General features: G+C 56.6%; 2 protein-coding genes and 1 long non-coding RNA gene across 6 annotated transcripts; 1 reads left to right on the top strand and 2 right to left on the bottom strand.

The window, feature by feature from the left end:
- The first annotated feature begins 1,908 nt into the window (after window positions 1-1,908).
- Plvap (plasmalemma vesicle associated protein) lies at window positions 1,909-15,000 on the top strand. Its single transcript, XM_052162083.1, has 6 exons — window positions 1,909-2,406; window positions 5,181-5,277; window positions 5,435-6,141; window positions 6,448-6,505; window positions 6,608-6,689; window positions 14,372-15,000. The coding sequence occupies exons 1-6, from the start codon at window positions 2,041-2,043 to the stop codon at window positions 14,376-14,378; spliced, it is 1,317 nt and encodes a 438-aa protein (XP_052018043.1). The 5' UTR covers window positions 1,909-2,040; the 3' UTR covers window positions 14,379-15,000.
- Window positions 11,506-16,123, bottom strand: LOC127668445 (uncharacterized). Its single transcript, XR_007974108.1, has 3 exons — window positions 15,703-16,123; window positions 15,380-15,472; window positions 11,506-13,629 (listed from the first exon to the last, which is right to left on the bottom strand). It is a non-coding gene; the product is annotated as an uncharacterized LOC127668445 (long non-coding RNA).
- Window positions 16,124-18,937: 2,814 nt separating this feature from the next.
- Window positions 18,938-23,946, bottom strand: Gtpbp3 (GTP binding protein 3, mitochondrial). Of its 4 annotated transcripts, XM_052162903.1 has the most exons (9): window positions 23,312-23,946; window positions 22,842-23,089; window positions 22,648-22,734; window positions 21,660-21,862; window positions 21,239-21,311; window positions 21,003-21,146; window positions 20,668-20,833; window positions 19,888-20,166; window positions 18,938-19,706 (listed from the first exon to the last, which is right to left on the bottom strand). In XM_052162903.1, the coding sequence occupies exons 1-9, from the start codon at window positions 23,362-23,364 to the stop codon at window positions 19,481-19,483; spliced, it is 1,479 nt and encodes a 492-aa protein (XP_052018863.1). In that variant the 5' UTR covers window positions 23,365-23,946; the 3' UTR covers window positions 18,938-19,480. The 4 variants fall into 4 exon arrangements, with proteins under 4 accessions (XP_052018863.1, XP_052018864.1, XP_052018865.1 ...); XM_052162904.1 differs by lacking the exon at window positions 22,648-22,734; XM_052162905.1 differs by lacking the exon at window positions 21,660-21,862 and having other exon boundaries at window positions 22,648-23,089.
- Between the last annotated feature and the right edge of the window lie 9 nt (window positions 23,947-23,955).

Raw genomic sequence — 23,955 nt, 5'->3', positions numbered from 1 at the left:
CGGGTAAAAAGACGTTAGCAGTGTGGTGCTCAGTCTGTAGTGTGCTCACTGGTGTGACAGAGTCCCTGAGTTCCACCCGCAGGGCCCCATAAGTCTGCACTGCTGCACGCCTAGCATCTCAGTGCTCGGGAAGGGGGGACAGGAGAATCGGGAATTTAAGGCTATACAGGGCCACTTGGGAGGTTAGCCTGAGCTACATGAGACACGCACCCCCTACCCCTTAAACTGGGCAAAAAGATGTGCACTGTAAATGGGATAAAACCAGATTGCACTGGCTGCCCTTTCAAAGGTCCTGAGTTCAATTCCCAGCAACCACATGGTGGCTCACGACCATCTGTAACAGGATCTGATGCCCTCTTCTGACGTGTAGATGTACATACACAGAGCCCTTCTACATTACAAAAATTAAACAAAAAATTAAACAAACAAACAAACAAATAAACAAACAAACCGATTTCAGGGCAGGCAGAGAGTTACTTTTCTAGGGTCACATGCTGGCCAGGTGACATGCCAGACCGAACTCAAGGCAGAACTGTGGCCCCCAACTGCCTGGTCAACATGGAGTCACAGCTCATTGGTCCCAAGGGGCAGCCCCAAACCCTGCCACCCCCACCCCGCCGCTGGCCAGGAAGGGTCTAGAGTCAAGAATCACCGGGTGGTTGTAAAAGCCAAAGGTCACACAGGGTTTCCTGCCCGCCCTTGGGAACTTCCTCCCTTCCAACCCCACACCCGCAGGATCAGCGCCACCTCTGTCTCATCCCTTCCCAAGCTCTTGGGCACAGGCAGCCTTCCCCCTGCTGGGGGCGGGGGTGGTGGCACGGGAGGGGGGGACGGGAGGGGGGAACTGCCACCTAGACAGTTCCTTATCCCCCTCTCCCAGACGGGTCAGGGCTGCTGTGAGTCAGGGACAGCAGGAGTGGAGTAAACAGGTAAAGGGTAAAGACTTCCAGAAGATTCTCCCAGTGCTTTGGGGGATCCTTTTATCTGTGACCCTGAAATCTTACACCTCTGTCTGGCCATTGTGCCACAGAGATCCTAGAACCTCCACATGGGACCCCACCTATCAACAAGGCTCACTGCCAGTTCCTGGGACCCTGAAATCACCGCAGGCCAGGGACATAAGCACACTTTTGTTATGGGGGGGTGGGAAACTGAGGCAGATTTCTTCGGCAGCCCTTGCCAGAATTCGGAGGCCTCTCTCCTGTATCACTGCTCCAAGACTCTCCTTTCCTACTGCATACCGCACGGATTTTTTTGTAGTTTGGGAGGAGTCTAGGCAGGGGCTCTAGTGCTAAGTCACACCCTAATCCCAGGGCAAGTGCTGGTGGAGGGTAGGGGATAGATACCTTTGTGTGCTTGTGAAATAATTGAGAGAGGTTGCGCGGTCTCTGTAGTCCTTATGTGCACTGTGGTCCATCCTGGAAAACTCCCTGGAGCTCCTTGGTGGAAAACTTACACCCACAATCCTTTGCCTTGGACCCCAAACTCGACAGCTGCTGGGAGCTGTCCACCCCCCCCCCCGTGACTAGTGTGTTTTGTGGGACATTGTCAGTGGTTCCTCACTGCCCTGGGGACGTTGGAACCCAGCCTGCTGTAACAGCCTGGGCCACAGGGTCAGTCTCTTGTCACACTTGTGCGCTATTTTCCTCTTTCACACAACTTGCCTAGCCACCGGACTGTGGAATAACACGTCCCTGGCACAGAGGGCACTGTCTGGCCAACCTAGAGCGGGGGGTGTGGGGTTAGAGTATGGCGGTGGTGGAAACTGAGGCCCGGCCAGGCTGGGGAAGCCAGTTCAGTCACCCCGCGAGTGCCCCGCCCCCCACCTATCACAGCTGCTCAGCCCGCTAGTCAGTTCCTCAACAGCCTGGGTGGGAGTGTTGTGATAACCCACAGCCCCCATTTCCTTCTGGCCAGGAAGGAGCCGGGCAGAGGAAGCATTAAGAGAAGTCATATAAACACTCCCCCCTGCCTGGCGCGGTCCAGAGCTGGCCAGGGAGACAGGGCGGGACAGTGTGCCCTACGGACCGACGCTGCGCAATGGGGCTCTCCATGGACCGCAGCCCGTACGCCCGCGCGGGCGGCGAGGAGCGCGGCTGCTGCTACTACCTGCGCTATTTCTTCCTCTTCGTGTCGCTCATCCAGTTTCTCATCATCCTGGGCCTGGTCCTCTTCATGATCTACGGCAATGTGCACGCCACCACCGAGTCTAGCCTGCGGGACACGGAGATCCGTGCGGACAACCTGTACAGCCAGGTGGTGATGCTAACTTCCGTACGGGCTAACCTCAGCAAACAGCTGAACATCAGCCTGCTGGTCAGGGAAACGGTCATGCAGCAGCTGCTGACCACGCGGCGCGAGGTGGAGCGCATCAACGCCAGCTTCCGACAGTGCCAAGGCGAAGTGGTAAGAGGCAGCCTGTGCGCCCTGGGCTGCAGCCCCGAGCGAGCGCGTCCAGGCCTGGATCCCTCCCATAGCCCCCGTCCCCACCTTTATTTATTTAGAGCATGACCTCATGTAGTTCAGGCTGGTCTAGAACTCTCTGTGTAGCCAAGGATGGCCTTGGGCTCCTGACCCTCCTGTTTTCACCTCCGGGACTCTGGGGTGAGGGCCAGTGGTCAAGCCTGGTGTGTGTGGTACACGCCACACCCCTAAGCTACAGCCTTTCTCTCTCCCTGTTCCCCCAACACCAGCAGAGTATGACTCTATAACCCAGGGTGGTTTTAAAGTCACGGACAGGTGTGTGTCACCCCATGTGGCTGGTGAGGATCTCGTGACAATGTGATTTCTCCAGGGCAGACATCACCCAGCAAGAAAGAGTTTGCTGCTGGTGGCTTGGTTTTTAAAGTTGAATGTATTTATTACACATGCATGTGTTACCCACAAGCTGTGGCCTGTGTGGAGGTCAGAGGCAACCTTCCATGCTGGGGACGACTTGACTCAAGCTGTCAGCCTCAGCAGCAAGTGCCTCCACCCACTGAGCTGCCTCGTGGGCCTGATCGCTCAATTAATTAACAATTAATCTTATCTGTTTTTTGAGGCACCGTCTCATTATAGCTCTGGCTGTCCTGGAACTCACAGAAATCTTCCTGCCTCTGCCTCCCAAGTGCTGGGACTATGCTGGGGTCTCTGATCCTTCAATTGAAAGAATCTCTCTTGGGATAAACCAGAAATTCATAATTTCATGGCTGGGCTGCCCGGAGTGGCCCTCTCTGGGTGAATGCAGGGTGGGATCACGTGCAGAGCCTAGCGTTGTCTGCCTGCAGTCGGCGTTTAGCTGGGCGTCCCGGCATTCACCCCGTCCTGCTGTCATCAGGGCCTGCTGTCCCTGTGCCTGCCTGCTCAAGGTAGCTTCCCAGAGACGGTAAACAGACTCAGAAGGCTAGACTCCCTCCATGTGACAAGGACAGACAGAGCTTGGGGGCAGCTCACAGCTCAGCCCCTGCCCCGCCCGGCCGGCGTGGGGAAGCCCTGTGCTCTGGTCCTCTTAGCGAGCATGGTGGGCCTTGCACATCACCCTAACACGTGTGAGCTGAGGCAGCAGGAGCTGCTTCAAGGTTAGCCTGGGGTACATAGACATCGTCAGAGAAAGAAAGAGAGAGGGAAGAAGAGGAGCGGGGGAAGAGAGAGAAGGGGAAAGAGGGGCTTGGGAGACTTGTCTTTGGATACTGTGTGGTAGGAAGGACCTACTCTCATCCAGACGGGCCCCCAGAGGCCTAGATTTCCTCAAGGCAGGGCTCACTGCGACCTGGGATAGCCACAGAGCTGAGATCCCGGAAACAGCTGTCCCCACACAGCTCCAGCACAGATATCACACTCCTCTGACTGTGCTCATCCAAGACAGCCCCGCACTGTCACAGGGAGAACAAGAAAGAGGCTGAGGCAGCTTCTGACCCACAGCAAGGATGCTGGCAGGCGCCAAACTAGGGGTGAAGCAAGGATTCCCCTGGAGAGGACAGGGTGCTAAGCCGCCTGAGGGCAGAGGTGGAATCCTCTCTCAGACCATCACCACAGACCCAGCCTTCTCCCTCAGACACTCGGACAGGACTGTGCTCCTCCCTCAGACTAGCCTGACAGGGACAGCACCCCTGCTGTCAGGCAAGAATCCCAGGCTCCTCCTGCCGGGCCTCTTGTAGGGCCCCAGGTCGGTAGGGTCATTGCCAACATGTCACACCCACTCGGGTTCCCAGGCTTTCTCACTGGGGAACACAGGGCCAGGACTTCAAGGTTTTAATTCCGAGTCACCAAATTTACATACAGCTAAGTGTGAACTTTGTTCCAATGTGACATCCTAGCCTGGGCTACATGACCATGTGACTCAGGGCACTGGGGCTCCTTGGCAGGCTGGCTTTCCCACGGTGGACAGGTGCTCTGCTGCATACACGTTGTGGCTTTTGTCCTGTCTCTCCCGTCCCCCACAGCATGAGGACAGGGCGGGGTCTTTCTTCTCACTTCCTCTCCCTGCTTTGTGCCTCTTCTTTGCGTTTTGTTTAGAGATAACCTTTTGCTATGTAGCCCAGAATGACCTTGGTTTACGGTGTCCTGTCTGAAACAACAGGCACGCCCACAGCTTGCTTCTGTGCTGGGAGGCCCGAAACCTGGCCTTGTGTTTGCTTGGCAGGCGCTCGAGAGCTACAACCGCTGTACTAACTGAGCCGCAAGCGCTCTAGCAAGTGCGCCCCAGCGCGAGCCTCTGCGTTTGTTTAAGAGAGGATCTTGCTCATTGTGGTGGTGCGCGCGCATGCGCGCACGCACGCGCGCACCGTTAGCCCCCAGCACTTGAGAGGTTGAGGCTGCTGGCAAAGTCTGTGTGTTAGAGGCCAGCTTGGTCTACACAGAGCGTTCCAGACCAGCTAGGATTATAGAAATCCATCCAAAACAAAGGAAGACAACGTCTTCCTCTGTAGCCCAGGCTAGCCTCTAACTCATGGTAGGCACCTCACTACTGAGTGCAGAAGTTACAGGTAAGAGCCGCCATACCTTGTTTATTGTGGGCTGGGGACTGAACCCAGGGCGTTGTGCATCTCAGGCTCCAATCATCTAACAAATTGAGCTACTAACACTCTACCAACGGGGCTTCAGGCCCAGCTCTGGTGAAACTCTTGAAGGGCCCTTTTGGAGGCCACTGTGTTTGCAGCCGTGGAGATGGGTGCTGAGCCGTGTCACATGTCCACCTGCAGATCACCTACAAAAACTATAATCAGTTCATCGCCGCTATCATCCTGAGTGAGAAACAGTGCCAGGAACAGCTGAAGGAGGTCAACAAGACCTGCGAAGGTGAATGCGGGTCCTGGTGGGGCGGGCGGCCGGGGGTCGGGGGTGGGCGCGCAGAGCCGGGGAAGGGAGGGAAGACAGGCGCACACAGCTGGGATGGAAGGACACCATGCAGCTCAGGGGCCAGCCTGGGCTCACCCCCGACTGCCCCCGCCCCTAGCCTTGCTCTTCAAGCTGGGTGAGAAAGTTAAGACACTGGAGATGGAGGTAGCCAAGGAGAAGGCAGTGTGCTCCAAGGACAAGGAGAGCCTACTGGCAGGAAAGCGGCAGGCGGAAGAGCAGCTGGAGGCCTGTGGCAAAACGCGCGACCGGCAGCAGCAGGAGCAGCAGGTGACCGAGGAGCAGCTGCGCAAGGTGCAGTCCCTGTGCCTCCCACTGGACCAGGAGAAACTCCAGGCGGACATGCTGAACGTGTGGCGAGACTCGCTGATCTACCGTAGCCTGGACAACCTGGGCTACCACTACCCGCTGGTGCCGGAGTTCGCGAACCTCCGCCGGACGTGCGAGAGCCTGCCCGGGATCATGAGCACCAAGATCGAAGAGCTGGCGCGCGGGCTGCGCGCGGGCATTGAGCGCGTGACCCGTGAGAACGGAGAGCTGCGGCGCCAGAAGCTGGAGCTGGAGCGCGCGGCCCAGGGCGCGCAGGAGGCGCGGACGCGCGCCGGGACCGAGGCGCAGGCGCGCGAGACCCAGCTGCGGGCGGAGTGCGCGCGCCAGACGCAGCTGGCTCTGGAGGAGAAGGCGGCGCTGCGCGCGCAGCGGGACAGCCTGGGGCGCGAGCTGGAGGCGCGGAAGCGCGAACTGGAGCTACTGCGCACCGAGGTGGACGTGCGCATCAGCGCGCTGGACACCTGCGTCAAGGCCAAGGTGGGTCTTGTCCGCCGCTGGAGCCCTGGGGGGTCCTGGGGAGGTCAGCCTGGTGGTGGGTGGGAACTTAGGCCAGAGGATGCCATGGAGGAGGGGAAGCTGGGCCGGGCGGGCTTCGCTCTTAGCAGGGATGGTGGGAACGAGGTTTGGAAGGGGATTGAGGCCAATGAAGAACTAGGAGGACATGTGGTGGTTGGAGGTGATTAAAATCATCATCAGCAAAACCCCACCCAACGAGGTAGCTTAGACTTTCGCAGGGAAAGGCAGAGAGCAGCCCCTCAAACTCCGTTCCTGTTCTTCCCACAGTCGCTGCCAGCCGTCCCGCCGAGAGTCCCAGGCCCGCCCCCCAACCCTCCACCTATTGGTGAGTGACGGCCAGAGGGGTCTGGAGTCCGGACGCCTGGTTCCACGCCCCGGCCCTCTTCTCCACAGCTGTTCAACATGATCCCTCACTTATTTTCTATAGATCCCGCTAGCCTGGAGGAATTCAAGAAAAAGATCCTGGATTCCCAGAGGCCCCCTGTAGTCAACCCGGCTGTCCCACCCAGGTGAGGCTGTGGATTCCAGAACTACAGATAAAAGAAGCCAGGTTGGGGTTCAGGGTGGAGGGAGACAGAGGTCACACTTGATGCCTCCATAATGAGGCACCTGCTGTACACTCGGACATAGCAGGCGACCCTACTTCAAGCAGGTAACGCACGCACGCACGCACGCACTTGCGGCTTTAGAGGGAGGTGAGCTGTAGGGTGGAGAGGAGGCAGCCACAGGGAAGGGACAGCTGGGACAGCACACACAAAGATGCAGAGACTGAGAAGGACATCTGACCAACCGCACGCTGAGTCTCATAGCCTGTGTCCCAATGTGTGTGTGAAGGGGCCAACCCCGGCTACATTTCCTCAGTAGCGATCCACTGTGATCTTGTGCTTTCCCTACTAACTTACTGAATGTGGACAAACAGGTACTGGGGCACTTGTGTGGAGGTCAGAGAACAACTTTCCACCATGTCGGTCCTGGGGACTGAACTCAGATCCCAGGCCTGGTGACTAGCACTTTGCTCGTCGCGTTGTCCTGCCCGCCCGTCCACCATGGGTTTGGTTGTTTAAGACTGGGTCTCTATATGTTGGTCAGACTGGCCTGGAACTCAGAGATCTGGCCCTGAGTGCTGAGATTCGTAACCTACCACCATAAACAGCCACCGTTTTTTGGTCCAGGGTTGTTCTCTGACCTGGAGCTCACCAGGTAGACCAGGCTGGCCAGCCAGCAAGAGCTCCAGAGAGCTGTGTCCCAGCACTGCAGGGGCATGCCCCACCCAGCACACTCAGCTCTTTGCCAGGGTTCTGGGGTAGAACCCAGGCCCTGCTGCCCCACAGCTGGCTTTACCTCCCGAAGCCTCGCCGCTTACTTCTACAGAATGGAAGCTGGACTGGGGAGAAGGCTCAGGAAGTAAAGGAGGCCGCTACAGCCGCAGCCGCAGCCGCAGCCGCAGCCCTCACATGGTGGAAGATAACTCCAGTTATCTGCCACCTCCGTACCCCAGCCATGCATAGGTGCCCTGCACACGTGATAAGGAGGTGTTAGACAGCCGGGGCGGTGGCATGCTCTGGAGGCCAAGGCAGGAAGCCTGAGCCCAGTGTGAGGCCCTGTGTCAAACAGAAGGCAGCTAGCCAAGCGTGGCGCCGCATGCCTAGCACTCGGGACACAGAGGCAGGAGGATCTCTGCGATTCAAAGACAGCCGGGGCTACACCACGGAGACACCCTGTCTCGAAAAGCCAAAGGGAAGAAAAGGGGCTGTCTAGGGTAAAGGCCGCCAGAATGGCAGGTAAATAAAGCGAGGTCCACAGCCAAAGAGAGCAGCCAGGGCGTCTGGCACTTGGTTAGGTCCTGGCCCGGTGCCCACTCACCCCACAGAGTTTATCAGCTGGGGACACTGGAGTGTGCGTCACACGGAAGGTGACTCAGCTACTGCTTCTGCAGAGCCCCGGCCACTCTGATTCAGGTCACATCACCTGGGTGACTAGGGCACAACTCAGCACTCAGGAAGCTGAGGCAAGGGGATTGACGGTTCAAGGCCATCCAGGACTACCTAGGAATCTAATTTTTGTTAGCAGTTTAGGTTCCAAAGGTCAGAGCGGTTTCTGGAACTTTATGTATAAGGACACCTTGTCTGCAAGTCTGCCTGCACACCAGAAGAGGGCATCCGATGTCATTGCAGATGGTTCTGAGCCACCACATGGTTGCTGGGAATTGAGCTCAGGTCCTCTGAAAGAACAGTTAATATCCTTAACTACTAAGCTGTCTCTGCAGCCACAGTCTTTGTGATTTTAAACAAATCTCTTTGGGTCTCAAGACCTAGACTTCAACTCTCCCCCACTATCTCCTGGTCACCAGATCTGTGTCTGTCACATACAGCCACTTTTTAAAATATTTATTGTTTGACACAGGGTCTCACTCTAGTCTTGCCTCACTTGGAATTTGTTATGTAGCCCAGGCTAGCCTAGAACTCATAGAGACTGGCCTACCTTTGTCTCCCAAGTGTTAGGATTAACTTAAGGGTATGTGACACCATACTGTGCCCCAAAATATAACCCAGGCTGGCTTCAAAGTCAGTTCTCTGACTCCCCCTCTTCAGTGTGTCCTACTGGTGCACACCGCCATGTCTGCTCTTTCTCGAGTGTGCATGCAGGCACAAGGGCTCTGGCACATGGGCAGCTGGGGCCTGGGGCCCAGAGGGGCGGAGGCGGCTGCAAGTGTCCCCTGCCCCTGCCTGCAGTCAGGTCCTGGGCAAGCGCAGCAGGCTGTCTGCTGCGCTGTTTCTCCAGCCCTATGGAGAGACTTGTTTTTGAGACTGGGTCTGATTTATGTAGCTTGGGGCTGGCCTCCAGCTCCAAACCATCCTGCAAAGGTAGGGCAGTGTGCAAAGGTAGGGCAGTGTGCAAAGGTAGGGCAGTGCGCAAAGGTAGGGCAGTGTGCAAAGGTAGGGCAGTGCGCAAAGGTAGGGCAGTGTGCAAAGGTAGGGAGGGCAGTGAGGAGTCAGTCTTGGAGTCCTAGACTTGTGAGCCTAGCACTCAGAAGACCCAGGCAGAGGATCAAACTACACTGTGAAGACTGTATTTTTTTTTTTTAAATAAAGAAAGGAAGATGGGAGTAAGCAAAGAAAACATTCAAAAAGACAAGTGGAGATGAGGCTAGCCCCGGGCTCCTTGATGGCCCCTCCTCCCTCCTCCCCCTCCCCCCTTTGGCTGGGAAGTTTCTGTTCTGATCCCTGCTTTTCAGAGGAGAAGACCGAGAACCAGCCAGAGTCACGCACCCAGGACTGTCCAGGCTCCCTTGGGAACTGGGGAAGCTTTTGTCATTGTTTAGCTTGAGTGGCGCCATGCTGAGGGACAATGCCCACTTCGGTCTGGCCCTCCTGTCAGCCGTTAGGGCCCGGAAGGGCCCTCCCCATGGCTGGGCCCTGGCCTTCTCTTCCTCACTGTCCAGACTCCAGGGCCGTGCTGAGCCTTCCCGCTCCTCCTCCTCCACCTCCTCCTCCTCCTCCTCTGCACACTGCCGACCCAGGTGCACAGCTCCAGCCTGGGTCTGTGCTCTTTCTTTCTTTCTTTCTTTCTTTCTTTCTTTCTTCTTTCTTTCTTAATTTGTTTCTCATTACGGATGGTTGTGAGCCATCATGTGGTTGCTGGGATTTGAACTCCTGACCTCTGGAAGAGCAGTCGGTGCTCTTAACCATTCTCACCAGCTCTCTGTGTAGTTTCAAGACAATGTGTGGCTATCCAACCTTAATGATTTCAATGTCAACCTTTCTTCTTCAACCTTGAAGGTCTTGGGTAGTGGGGTGGGGGTGGTGCTGACTTTAATCCCAGCACTTGAGAAACAGAGGCAGGAGAACCTGAGTTTGAGGACAGCCAGGGCTACACAGAGAAACCCTGTCTCGAAAAAAAACAAAACAAAAAAAAAAAAAAGAAAAAGAAAAAAACAAAAAAGAAAAACCAAAAGAAGAAAGTGAGTCTGGGTTGACCCCCCATCTCTATGTCCAATTTTAGTGTCATTTAGTTAAAGAGTTTCTTTGTTTTCAGACACGATCTTACCTTGTAAACCAGGCTGGTCTCAAACTCAGAGATCCACCTGCCTTTTGACTCCCCAGTGCTGGGACTAAAAGTGTGGCCACAAATTATTATTATTATTATTATTATTATTATTATTAAATGTATTTATTTATTCCCTTTACAAATCCATACCAATCCTTCCTCTCCACCCAGTACCTCACACAAGTCCTCGCCCCACTCCTCCTCCCCTTCTCTTTTGAGGGTCAACCTACCTCCCAATGCCAGGTAGGCGTCCTCTCTCTCCCACTGAGGCCAGACAAAGCTGTCCTTTTAGGGGCGCAGGATCCGCAGGCAGGCAGCAGGCAGGCAGGCAGGCGGCAGGCAGCAGGCAGGCAAGCAGGCAGCAGGTAGGCAAGCAGGCAGCAGGCAGGCAGGCAGGCAGCAGGTAGGTAGCAGGTAGGCAAACAGGCAGCAGGCAGGCAGCAGGCAGGCAGGCAGCAGGCAGGCAGGCAGCAGGCAGGCAGCAGGCAGCAGGCAGGCAGCAGGCAGCAGGCAGGCAGCAGGCAGGCAGGCAGGCAGCAGGCAGGCAGGCAACAGTCTCAAGGACAGCCCCTGCTCCAGTTGTTTTTGGGACTTGCATGAAGACCAAGCTGCACATCTGCTACATATGTGCAGGGAGGCCTAAGTCCAGCCCGTGTATGTTCTTTGGTTGGTGGTTCAGACTTTGAAAGCCCCAAGGGTCCAAGTTAGTAGACTCTGTTGGTCTTGCTGTGGAGTCCCTGTGTTCTTTGGGTCCCTCAATCTTCCCACAACTCTTCCATAAGACTCCCCAAGCTCTAGCCAATGTTTGGCTGTGGGTCTTTGCATCTGTCTCCATTGGCTGCTAGTGGACCCTCTCAGAGGACAGTTATGCCAGGCTCCTGTCTGCAAGCCTAACAGCATCATTAGTAGTATCAGGGACTGGTGCTTGCCTGTAGGGTGGGTCGAAGGCTTGGGCTCCTTATTCCTCCCCTGCGAGTCCTGCCTGGCTACAGGAAGTGGCCTTTTCAGGATCCACATCCCTCACTCACAACCAACTTTTAAAAAGAAATTTCAACATCCAAAATCCCTTTGTGCGTGCCGCTGTCTGTGGAAGCCAGGACACTGTGCCTTCTGTCAGTGTCCAGCTAATGCCCTTGAAACCACATCTCTTCCCGAACCTGCAGCTCCTAGGGCCCCAGCCACAGCCTCCTCCAGACACTGCGGTCACAGCTGATGGTGTGAGCACACCCAGATTTTTGTTGTCATTTTTTTTTAAAGATTTATTTTTATTTATGTGAGTATGCTGTAGCTGTCTTCAGACACACCAGAAGAGAGCATCAGATCTCATTAAAGATGGTTGTGAGCCACCATGTGGTTGCTGGGAATTGAACTCAGGACCTCTGGAAGTACAGTCAGTGCTCTTAACCATCGAGCCATCTCTCCAGCCCCCGTCATTTTTATTTTTGTTTCTATTTTGTCTCTTTGAGGCAAGCCCAGGCCGGCCTCAAACTCACAGAGGTCCTCTTGCTCTGCCTCCCGCATGCTGGGATTGTGCGCCCCTTGCCGGGACAGTACCTGTCTTTTTTAATGGAACCCGAGGAAGTTCAGGTTGTCAGACTTGCCCGGTGACTGCTTTTCCCACTGCGCCATCTCCTTGTCTGTTTGCACTGCTGACAGGAGTCAGAGGTGGTAAGGAAATCCACATGCAGTTGCAGTAATCAAAACAATTGTTCTTCCTTCTTTTTATTTAAAAAGCCTATCCGGTTTATTTGTATGTTCCTGTGAGAGCAGAGGTGCCCCAGGAGACCTTGTAGGAGTCTCTGGTCGCCTTCTGCCCTGTGGGTCTTGGGATTGGACTCAGGTCAACAGGCTCCGCGGACGACCCTTCACCTGCTGGGTCATCTCATCAGCTGCTGCCTTTATTGATATTGTTTTATTTTAATTATGTGCATGAGGGCACATGTACATGAATGCCCACAGAGGTCAGGTCCTCCGGAGCTGGGGTTCCGGGCCGTTGTGAAGTTACCTGGTGTGGGTGCTGGGAATTGAACCCAGGTTCTCAGGAAGAGCAGCATGAGCTCCTAACCACTGAGCCAGCTCTCCAGACCACAATGCGTCCTTTAACTGAGATCAGCCTGCTGTTGTGCTTATTCTAGACAATTTTCTGTACCAGAGGGGTTTCACATGTTGAGTGGCTGATTCAGAGACAGGGTCCCACTGAGTAGCCCTGGCTGTCCTGGAACTCCTTCTGTAGACCAGGCTGGCCTCAGAGATCTGTCTGCCTTTGCCTCCCAAGTCTTAGGATTAAAGGTGTGGACCACCACCTTTAGGTGTCTGGCAGGAATTTTTTTTCTTGTGTTTTTGTTTTGTTTTGTTTTGTTTTGTTTTTGAGAAACGGTATTATGTAGCCCAGGCTGCTCTCAGATTCCCCATGTAGCTGAGGCTGGCATTGAACTCCTAACCCTCCTGCCTCCTCTGCCATTGTAAGTCCTGATATTTAACTTAGGTCTCACAGCCCCGAGGAACCAGAGGTAGAGTGGTACAGGCCAAGGGACAGTCTGGGGTGGGGGCAGGGGTTGAGGGGACCCCATGAACCCAGCTGAGCCAGACGGTAGCAGCAGGCTGAGGTCTGGCGCCTCAGAGCCTCCATCGGGAAATGGCCCAGGGCCCCACAAGGCCCCTCAGCCTCTGTTCCCAGTAGCCCTTGCTTGAGATACCCCCTCTGGAGTGGCCTGATACTCAGACTTATGTGGACCAGGGTGATAACCCGTGCCTGTCATCTCAGTACCCAGGAGGCTGAGGCAGGCGGGTATCTGTGAGTCTGAGACGACACTGGTCTGTAGAGTGAGTTCAAGGCTAGCCCTGGTTATACAGAGAGTCCTTGTCTCAAAAACAAACAAAGGGAGATGGGTGAAAGCCCCCAGCTACCAGCCAAGCACCTGATGATAGAGAAGCGGGCAGATGTGTTTGTAACTTTCTTCACAATTATTTTTTACGATAATGTGTATGTGCCCACGTCACGGCACATGTTGTGCCGGTCGGAGGACAGTTTGTTGTTGGTTCTCTCCTTCCGCCATGTGGGTCTGGGACAAATTCAGATCGGCAAACTTGCCAGCCCCTCCACCCAAGCTGCCCTCTCGCTGGCCCGTGATTTTCTTATCTTACTTTCTGACATTGTGGGAAGACTCTACTGGAATCTTCCATGGGTGCCAGGACACGCTCACTAAGGGAAGGGCCTCGAGAGGAGCATGGGGACTCTGGGAAGTGTACCTTGGAACCGGTGACCAGTGGGGGGTGGGTGAGGAGGTAGTTACCTCATGGCTGTGGACGACTTCGGGGGTCCAGAAGGCTGTGGGCAGCACGGGGCTTGGCCTATGTGGAGATTTACAGCCGGTTCACTCTGGTTGATTCAGGAGAAGTGACCTGGGCAAGAACAGAGGTCACCAGGCAGTCAGGGAGGGGAGCCAGCCAGAAGGAGGGCCTAGGGGCCCCAGGGAAGGGCTGGGGAAGGAAGGGAGGGGGAGAGGAAGTCAGACTTGGCTGCAGACCCCCCACCCCCACCAGGAAATGCCTCAGCAACACTTCTGACCCCACAGGAGCTCCTCTGCCAGGCCCGGGTGGGGGGTGGGGGGTGGGGGGCATTCCAGTCCGAAGGATGCTGGGGGGTGGGGCCGAGGCCTCTTGGAATTGTTGGCACTTAGGTGGGGACAACAGGAGGGATGAGACCTTGGTGTCAGCTTTCCAAGCTGTGGACTTGGTTGGTCCTTAGGGCAGACATGGAGAGCGTGGGGTAGGCTCATTCAAACAGTTCTCCAAGTGAGGGGTTAAAAGAGAAACCAGAATCAATCGCTGTGCAGAGGGAGCTGAGGCAGGAGGCTGAATTTGAAGCCAGCCTGCACTGGATATGGAGACCCAGGTCTCAAATCCCTAGGACGGTGCGGGGCCTCCCTGAGTCTCAGTCTCTTAGGCTGTGTGGCAGAGACAAACCGTTAGGCGCTCCTGGAGCTTGGGTCTAACGCGGAGGCCCAGCCCCGCCTTGCCTCGGGTTGTGGGAGTCAGGCTAGGCCTAAGCAGACAGCAGAGCCTGCCATGCGCCTGCTGCAGAGCAGCCCCTGGGCTCCTCAGCCTTTGGTGATCGCTAATCTTTCTGCTCTTCCTTCTCCAGTGGCTGAGGACCCAGCAGCTGCTGCAGCGCCGGGCACCAGAATCGCCCACCTGTGGACAGGAGCAGCCAGATGCCCGCAGTGCTGGACCCACTGTGCCCGCCAGCATCCTCCACCGTCACCCCTCCGCTGGCACCGCTTCACCGTCCCCTGCACCCCACCTTCCCCCGGACACTGGATTTAAGGCACACACAGCTGTGAGGTGACATCACATCAGTGACCCGGATGGCACCCCACCTGCACCCACAGCTCAGCTGCCACCCTCCGCACCTCCTCCGGCTTCCTCTCACTCTGTTCCTGACCCAGGAGGTGAGAACAGGAAGCCCAGCCTTCCTTAGCTCCCTTGAGAGTTTCCAGCCTCCCTCTTAAAGGCCCCTGGGGTTTCCAGATCCTCCTTGAGAGTTTCCAGGCCTCCCCTGAAGGGTTCTAGCCCCACTCCCCCAGGATGTTCATTAGGTTGTCAAGCCTTTTCCAGAGTCTGCACGTTCCCTCCTCACACGGAAGGCCTCCACCGCAGATGAGAGTCCCGTGTGGACCTCAGAGCCCTGGAGGGACGGGTCCCTCCCTCAGTCCTGCTTGCAGCCCTTAAAGATATTATTGGCACATAATAAATATCATAAAGTCCTTTGAAGACTGGCTTGTATTTGTGTTTGTTTGTTTGTTTTTTGATCCAGGGTTTCCCTCTGTACCCCTGGCCATCCTAGAACTCACTCTGTAGACCAGGTTGGCCTTGAACTCAGAAATCCGCCAGCCTCGGCCTCCCAATTAAAGGCGTGTAAGGCACTTACCACTGCCCCCTGGCTGGTTTCTATTTATGTTTTTATTTGTCTGTAAATAAAGTCACACTGTGTATGCCAGGTTGGCTTTGAACTCTTGATCCTGTTACCCCAGCCTCCTGAGGGCTGTGCTGACTTATCAGTGGGGACTGGGGAGACAGGCCGGCAGGTTAGGCCCTGACTGCTCTCAGAGAGGACCTGGCCATGGTTCCCAGCACTAACATGGCAACTTACACCTCCATGCAGGGGATCTGATGCCCTCTCCCGAACTCCAGGGGCAGCAGCAGCAGACATGCAGGTGGTGTCTTCATCCAGGTAACACAGAGCCTTTCAATGAATAGATGGCAGTTGTGGCGGCAGGCCCCTCTCAGCCCTACCCTGTGCTTGTGTAGCATGAATGACACCCTTAACTCCATCTCCAGCACACACACTACTGGGTGTGGTGTTCCAGCCCTGAAGAGGCTGACGCAGGAGGATTAGGACTTCAAGGCCAGCCTGGGCTACAGGAGACCCTGTTTCAACTCTCAGGACTAAATAAAAATTAAAAGCTATCCTACCTCCTTCTGGTACAAACATATTGGTAGGAGCAGCTCCTCAAAAGTAGCCCTTGCAGAAACGATACGCAACAGAATGAGGCCCAGCGTGGTGAAGCAAGCCTGTCCCTGGCGGGGAGGCTGAGGCAGGGGCTTGAAGGGCAAGGACAGCCCTCTAACCCCCAGCCCAGCTGTCCTTGAATCCCAGCAGCAAGCTGGAGCCATTGAGGGAAAACCAGACAAACATGAAGGCTTCTCCCTCCAGAGCTGGCCTGGCAGGAGCTGGGGGTGAATCACGCAGCCGGCTGTGCCACGCTCAGCCTCAGGGACAAAGCGGCGATATTTCCTGGATCCGGAAATATGGGCCAGAGCCTGTCACTGCAGGAAACACTCCGCTGGAGCCTGGCCAACCGGGCCACCAGGGGTCAGCCTGGGAGGCTGCCCAGATGGCTGGAATAAAGGCCCCAAGGAACTGGGGCCATCCCTGGCCCCGAGCTCTGGGATGAAGCCGGCCCAGTGACCTGAGCGCCCGACTGAAGGTCTGACAGCCACAGGCCTGGGTGCAGATCACGCCCAAACTCAGCCTTTGTTTTCTCGTCCCAGACACCGCGTTCCAAATCTATACCCTCAGCTCACATGACTGGGAGGCAGGAGGATTGCTTAAACCCAAGAGTTCCAGGCCAGCCTGGGCTGCACAGTAAGAACCCACCTCTGACAATCAGCTATAGCTGTGATCATGAGTGTGATGTGTTCAGGCAGAGGGGCCTACATTGCTGAAAGCAAAAGCCTGCCCCAGCCAGAGGACCCTCAGGAGGGGCCTCTGCTGGCACAGCCGTCTCTGTCACAGAGTCTGAAGCAGCCCTCTGCCGCTCCTCAGACATTCTCCACGCTCCCGTCGCCCTGCCCTGCAGACCACGCCTGGTCGCTCAGCCCCTTTGGCAGCTTACAGACCCTTTCAGCCCCGGCGGCTCTCAGCATCAGGAGAGGACTTAGGTAAACAAGGCTGATTCGCTTCATTTGTTTCGTTTTGAGGCGAGAGTCTCACAGTGTAGCCCAGGCTGGCCTCCAACACAGAGATCCTCCTGCCTCTGCCGCCACAATGCTGGGATTGCAGGGGCACTAACACGCGTGGCTTATGCTCTTCCTTGCCTAGCTCCACGGGGGAGAATACTTGCTGCTCACACAGGAGGAACGCGGGAAATGGCCGTGCACCTGTAACCCCAGCACCGTGGGGAGACGGGAGGATGCTGAACGCTGGACACAGAATTGAGATCTGACCTGTGTCCTCTTCCTGCCCATATGTCCACTAGGATCTCCACACCCATGTGACAGCATCTCACACACACACACACACACACACACACCATGGGCCAGGGGCGGCTTAGGTCAGTTTTGTCTGCCCAGACCGCTCCCCCAGGCAGCTTTTCTGGACTCCTAGGTCTTTTGGTCCCTTGGGCCCCCAGCCTCATCTCAGCTCCCAGGCCCCAGGCAGGGCTCCGGGCGGAAGGGGGCCAAGTGCAGGGTCCGACCGCCTCCGCTGGGTGAGGCCCTGACTCTTTGGGGATTTCCTGCGTTCTCTATAAATACCCCCCGTCGCTTCCCACAAACTCCTCACCCTTCTTGGAAAAAAGGGACTGCGGCCAAGGCCTCCGTGCATGTGTGCCAGCCCCGAGGCAGGCGGCCTGCAGCGGGCGAGCTGCCCAGAAGGGCGGCCCCGCCCAGCCCGAGGCGCCATGGCCCCTCCTGGGAGCTCGAGACCCTTCCCCTATTCTTCAAGACAGGATCTCGCTTTATAACCCAGCCTGGCTTGGAGCGGGTGCTGGGGTGACAGGCAGGCGGACACCTCATCCATCAGGACGCGCTTGGCCTGAGGACAGTGGAGTCACACTAGGAACGCTCGCCCTCTGCTGGCGGGTCGCGGCTGCACCAGGCCAGCAGCATCTCCGACGGCTTACAGTCAAGTCCCAGGCAATGTCAGGGCTCCGCGCAGTCATGTCCCGTCGTGCCTTGCTCTCAGGAGGACAAGACCCAAGTGACCCCAGCACCCTTCAGTGTTGCCTGGGACAGAAGGCTCTCCGCAAGGCTGAATGTGGGGTACACCTGACTGCTGAAGCCCAAAGCCAGAAGCCGTTAGGCGAGGCCACTCAGAGCCTTAGCAGCGACAAAGCAGAGGGGGCGCGGATGCCTGGGAGTCTGAGGCCAGTGCCATCTACAGAGTAAAAACCTTATCACAAAAACTAAAAATAAATACAAATAAAATACAAATATCTGATAAGGTGTTATGGGGGGGGGAAAGAAACCAATAAATAAATAAATAAAAAATCTGATAAGGGGCCAGCAAGATGTCTCTGCAGATAGAAAGAATCATTTGCTGCAAGAGGACTTGAGTTTGGTTCCCAGCACCATGGGCTAGAACTCCAGCTCCAGTGGATTCTGCCTGCCCTCTGCTCCCACACCACACACACACACACACACACACACACACATTTAAAAATAACGAACACTCTTGCTGTCAGCCCTGACGGCCCGAGTCCGACCCCTGAGACCCACACTGCCATTGTAGAAGACGACCCCTGCAAGTTGTCCTCTGACCCCCGTGTGTGCTGCGGACCCCCCAGGGTGGCACAGCCTGGCCTCATGCTAGTCCCACTCCCATTGAGTGGCAGTGACCGTGTGTGTGGGGTGAGGGTGGGGTAAAAACACTCAGGTGCTCAGCAGTAAACAGGGCAATGCCACCCCCAGCCACGGGGACACTGTGGAAACGCTGCTGGCCGTAAGAGCCTGAGGACCCGGTGATATCAGGGCATGGCGGGGTCCTGGCGCTGCAGAGCCGCAGCTGTGGCCCTCACACCCTGGCCAGGTCGGGGGCGGAGCCCCGGGACTCACACTCTGGCCAGATGGTGTGGGGGGGACAGAGACCCAGGACTCACACCCTGTCCAGGTCGGGGGCGGAGCCCCGGGACTCACACCCTGGCCAGATGGGGGCGGGGGGGGGGAGGGCGGAGCCCCGGGACTCACACTCTGGCCAGGTGGGGGGCGGGGCCTTGTGCCTCTGAAGATTAACAGGCAGTGAAAGTCCTGGGGGAGGGCACAGAGGATATTTTCTTTAACTGTGTAGCTACCAGTCAGAAAAATCTCAGACAGGATGATTTAAGAAAAGGAAGGGGAGTAGGAGAGTGGGGACTGAACAAGCGAGATGTGGGGAGGGCATGATCAGAGCACAGCAGATACTTGGATAAAACTGTCACAGCAAAACAACTACTATAGAAGGAAAAATAAATAAATGTGTTTAATTGGCAAACTACGCCATAAATGAAAATGCATCAGCAAAGTTCCGGAAGGTAAGGCTGACTGATCCTTGTGAACACATATTTCTGGGTCATTTCTGGATTACTCGAACTCTTCATTCTCCTTTGGTAATTAAAACAAAAAAAAATACGAAGCTAGGGGGGGTGGCTTAGGGGTGGAACCCCTGACTAGAACCAGCCAGTAAGGGGCAGAGGGTGTGGCTCAGGGGTGGAGCCTCTGCCCAGAATCCCCCTCCACCCCCCATGGGCAGAGGGTGTGGCTCAGCACACAACACACACAGGTTTCACCTCCAGCACTACATCTTACAGACACTTGGCAAGGTGATGCGGGCCTTAATCCTGACATCAGGCGAGGCTCCAACTTGGATCCCTGGCCTCTCTCTCCTTGCCGTGGAAGGCTGCAGACCCCCAGTGCTCTCCTACCCTCCGTTCGGTCTGCCATCATGGATAACGACTTTGTGGGCGCTCTGAGGCTGAGTCCCAGGCTCTGGACTTCACTTGCCCACACAGAAGTCCTGGAAGATGAGATCCAGGATCTCCTCGGTTCCCCCTCCACCTGTGAGGTGGTTTAGTTGTCTCCGAGCCTGGCGCAGGGCCTCGGCCGCTAGAGCCAGGTCTGTGGCCAGCTGGTAGTGGCCCAGGGCATCCAGGCAGCCCTGGAGGTGGTACTGGTGCCTAGCCCGGGTCAAGAGCGGTGGTCCGGTGGTTGGGTCCCCACACCTGCCAAAGACAAGACCTGGTTGTATCCCTTAGCCTGTGCAGCCATGTTTTGAAAAAGGCCTCCCATGGAAACCTTTTTGCAGAGAGAGAAAGAAACTGAGGCTGAGGGACAGGCCTGAGCCCAAAGCCAGCCGTTCTGAACTTGGGTTGATGAAGCCGCGGGTGGGGGAAGGGGACTCACACCACAGCCAGCTCAGTCTTCAGGGCCTGCAGGAGGTGGTCCATCCCAGCTCCGCTGTGGCAGGACATGAGCAGGTGAGGAGGCAGGGCTGTGTCGCAGGCCGGGGCATTAGCAGACAGCAGATCAGACTTGTTGAGCAGCAGTAGGAGGCGCTGCCCACCACTGTTGTGGCTTTGTGCTACCAGTGGGGCCACCACAGTGTCCAGGAAGCTGCGGCTGGAGGCGGAGGCCAGGTCGGAGGCGTCCAGCACCCCCAGGATGATGTCGGCCTGCTCCAGCCTATGGAGGAAGGACCATGAAGCATCGCCATGGAGGATCCTGGGAAGGCACTGTGGGTGCCGCTCAGAGGGGCGACTCAACGAGGGAGGAACAGCCACTGTAAGGCACGGCCCAGAGCAAAAGCCAGGGCAGGCACAGGGGCCATGGTCTGGCCAGGACTTTAGCAGGATGAGGTGGGGTAGAGCCCGCACAGGGGGGGGGGACTTTGCTAAAGGGGCGGGGCATGGCTTCAGTGAAGACCCGCCCTGAACCCTGGGGGCGTGGCCAAGGGAAGCAGCCTGAGGGACAGGTTGTGAGCTGGCCTGAGGGGTGACAAAACAAGACCTGGGGAGCTGGGGAGCGGAGAGGATTAAGGGACACAGGCCAAACTTGCTTCTCAATCAAATTACAAAGCCTCCCAGTCCCCAACTTTGAGGGCCCTCAAAACCTTCCGATTCGGGAATAATGAAATTGACTCGCCGGGAGAAAAAAAGGTCGCCATACTCTCCGCCTTCCACCTACCTCTGGTGGGCCCTGCGCACACCCTCCTGCTCGACAGCGCCCACGCCTTCTCGAAGCCCCGCGGTGTCGCTCAGCAAGACAGGGAACCCAGCCAGGTCCACGGGAGTCTCGAGCACGTCTCGGGTGGTCCCCGGCTCTGAGGATACGATGGACACTGGCTTCTGGCCTGAATGGTAGGGACAGTGTGATGAAGGGCCACAGCGTGGAGGGAAAGCCCCACTTTAGGAGACACTGTCTGCCATTCTCGTGGCCAGGCCCGAGGCGGCCAGTGCCCCCAGGATGCTGCACCCCTGCCCAGAAGAAGCCCATCCCGTCCCTTCCTGAATCTCACATACTGAGCAGATTCACCAGACTGCTCTTGCCCGCATTGGGTGGACCAGTGACCACAACGTTTGCCCCGGAGCGGAGCCTCTGTCCACGCCTAGCATCTCGCAGGTGGGAACCCAGCGCCGCCTCCACGCCTCGCACATCTCTGTCGGCTGTGAGAGGGAGAAGGCAGGCAAGGGGGCGCAATCAGCAAGGTCTCAGGGGGCTGAGATGCCAGCCTCACCTCCCCCAAAGACAGACATACCCTGTTCCAGCACACCCTCTTCCAAATTATCATCCTCTCCGAAGTCGATGTAAGCCTCCACATGGGCCAGAGCCTGGGGAGGAGGGAGATGTCACAGTGCTCTCTCAGTGTTAGCTCCAGCTTGACCACACGACCAGACTGGCTTCCCACAGGCCTAGAGCTTTCACTAAAGAATGCGTGGATGGAGCCGGAGAGATGGCTTGGCTGTTAAGAGCACTGGCTGCTCTTCCCGAAGTCTGAGTTCAATTCCCAGCAACCACATAGTTGCTCACAACCATCTGTACTGGGATCTGACATGCAGACCCTCTTCTGGCAGGCAGAGGGCGCCAGGATGCATCTGTGCATGCAAATAGAGCACTCATAAACACAAAATAAACAATAGAGTATAAATCTTAAAGATGGGCGAACAGGCGGGGCTTGCCTTGGTGAGGGCCTTCGCCCAGCCCTGGCACAGCTGGCTCAGTTCCCCATCCAGCTGCCTCAGGGCCTGTCGGCGCTGGGCCTCGGTTTCTGCATGGATCAGATCTGCCAGTCCCTCCACTTCAGGCAGACTCAGCTTGCCGTTGGCAAATGCCCTCCTGGTGAACTCCCCGGCCTCCGCTGGCCTCAGACCTGGAACACTACCTGAGGGAAAGTGTCACAGGCTAAGCTCCTGGATTCCCCACCCAATGGCAGGTGGCAGTCAGCAGAGCAACAACCCAACCGCTGCCCGGTTTTCAGGTGGCACAGCTGCTATAGGGACCCCTGGTCCTGTAAGGGATCCCAGGAGGCTGATCCTCTGGGCAGGACCCTAATGGGTCAGTTACTGGGTGTGACCTGGGCACCCCATCTGGGGAATACAGATATCTCTCTCAGAACCCAGGCCAGCAAACTGCTGAGGTCACCTGCAGCTGCCCCTTCCCACCTCCCCATCGAAGCTGATCACACACACAGGCCCCAGACCGATAGAGTCTGGCCATCACCAGCTTCCTGTGGCAAATCCAACATGTCACACATTTCTTCCCAGAAAGGCAAGACCTCCCTGTGCCCACCACCCAGGAATCTCAGACAGTCTGGTTGGACGCCATCGCACCAACCACTCATCAACTCCCTGAAAAGGACTTAGGCCTTGCTCCAAACGTGCACTGACTGGAGCCTGAGCTGTCCTCCCCATGCTACAGTATCTCTCTCTCTCTCTCTCTCTCCGTATGTGTGTGTGTGTGTGTGTAACCAAGATGGCTGAAGACAGCCTGCAGGAATCAATTCTCATCTTTCACCACTCGGGTTCACATTTGGCAACAGTTGCCTTTACTGGCTGAATCATGTAGAAGGTCTGGGTTAGTATGTTACATATCTTCTCCCAAATGACAATGTCTATACCCAAGACCTCTTAGTCTTCCCAGGCACAGTGTCACTCAACAGAGCCTCACCCAATGCCTGCAGGACGCCGCTAACCACCGCAGGACCTCCATGTACGTGCAACTCCACGCAATCCTCACCCGTGAAACTGTGGGGGCCTTGTATGGAAAAAAGCAGTCAGGCGATGGGCACGACCCGGGCTGACTCCCGGAGGGGACTGAGACCCGGACACGAGCGCAGTGGGCTCCTGGATCCGGCCCCTCACCTGGGAACCAGAGGATGAGGGAGCGGTCCAGTGGCTCCCCGGAGCACGGGTGGCGAAGAAGGCGCAGGCAGGCTTTGCGGGCGGGAGGCGGCTCGCGGAGCGCCGTGAGGCTGCGGAGCGCGAGTCCGCTAGCTGGGCCGCTGGTGCGGATCACTGCGATGGCGCAGCGTCCCTGGCCGGAGCTGAGCGCGAAGATGGTGCTCCTGGGGACCAAGGATTCTGCACCGGTGCTGCAGCGTGCGCACAGCCTGGAGATCGGAGAAAACGAGTAAGTGCATGCAGAACGCCGAGCCTCTGGCTGAACCAGGATGGAGGGATGTTCGCCCGTGGATGCCAAAGCTGTGCGAGCCGCGGCCAGGCGATGGGCATGGAAGCAGCTCTGGATGGAGGAACGGGGTCTGCAACTTCAGGGGCAAACCCGGGGCCTAAAGCAGCGCCTCCGGCCGTGACAGTGGGTCCGTGCTACTCACCTGAGGGGCGCCCACGCCGCCTGGGTCGCCAGGGCGCTCAGCCCACGCCACATGGATTTCCAATTTGCAAGCACCTTGGCCGACACACTTGCACCGCTTTAAGTTCTAGAAGTTCTGCCCCTTTGCGGCGTGACTGGCGGTACGACTCTCAACTACAATTGGATCACCTATTAGGAGGTCCCGCCCTCTCTCTATAGACCTTGATTCCTATTGGCTGATCTAAGGGAAACGACGTGTGTACAGTGCCAGAGTGTCCCGCAGAAACACAGAGCAAAAATTTCGGTTCCTAGAGCAACAGGTATCTGACTCAATAGTGGAAAAAAATGCAGGATATATATATATCGCAACGAAGGTTCGAGCCTCATCTTTTCCTTGTGCCCATTCCGTATTTTTAGAGAAGCTAAGAAGCTATGTGCGCGCTCCGATTTCACGTCCATGAAAGGCAGCGCAGAAGGCGCTTGCCGCCAAACTTGACAATCTGAGTTCTATCCCGGGGATCAGCTTGGTGAAAGAGACCAGACTTGTGCAAGTTGTCCTCTGACCATCACGAGGGGATGGGGTGGAGGTATTCTGCACCCAGTTAGAGACCGGAAACTCTAAGCACCTTAGTGACTGCAGGGGGATGAGTTCCGGGGGCGGAGGCA

This window comes from Apodemus sylvaticus, chromosome 18 (assembly GCF_947179515.1).
Source record: "Apodemus sylvaticus chromosome 18, mApoSyl1.1, whole genome shotgun sequence".
NCBI lineage: Eukaryota > Metazoa > Chordata > Mammalia > Rodentia > Muridae > Apodemus > Apodemus sylvaticus.
Note: the sequence above shows the minus strand (reverse complement) of the source record. Positions and strands in the feature narration are given on the sequence as shown.

What these genes read in the sequence shown, in the direction of transcription:
- Plvap (XM_052162083.1), top strand. Translation starts at nt 2,041, where the DNA reads ATGGGGCTCTCCATGGACCGCAGCCCGTACGCCCGCGCGGGCGGCGAG. An exon ending in GACAGTGCCAAGGCGAAGTG is followed by an intron (nt 2,407 to 5,180) that starts GTAAGAGGCAGC and finishes GTCCACCTGCAG; the next exon opens with ATCACCTACAAAAACTATAA. An exon ending in CCCCAACCCTCCACCTATTG is followed by an intron (nt 6,506 to 6,607) that starts GTGAGTGACGGC and finishes TATTTTCTATAG; the next exon opens with ATCCCGCTAGCCTGGAGGAA.
- Gtpbp3 (XM_052162903.1), bottom strand. Translation starts at nt 23,364, where the DNA reads ATGTGGCGTGGGCTGAGCGCCCTGGCGACCCAGGCGGCGTGGGCGCCC. An exon ending in AGAGGGTGTGCTGGAACAGG is followed by an intron (nt 21,147 to 21,238) that starts GTATGTCTGTCT and finishes TCCCTCTCACAG; the next exon opens with CCGACAGAGATGTGCGAGGC. An exon ending in AAGACTGAGCTGGCTGTGGT is followed by an intron (nt 19,707 to 19,887) that starts GTGAGTCCCCTT and finishes TGTCTTTGGCAG; the next exon opens with GTGTGGGGACCCAACCACCG.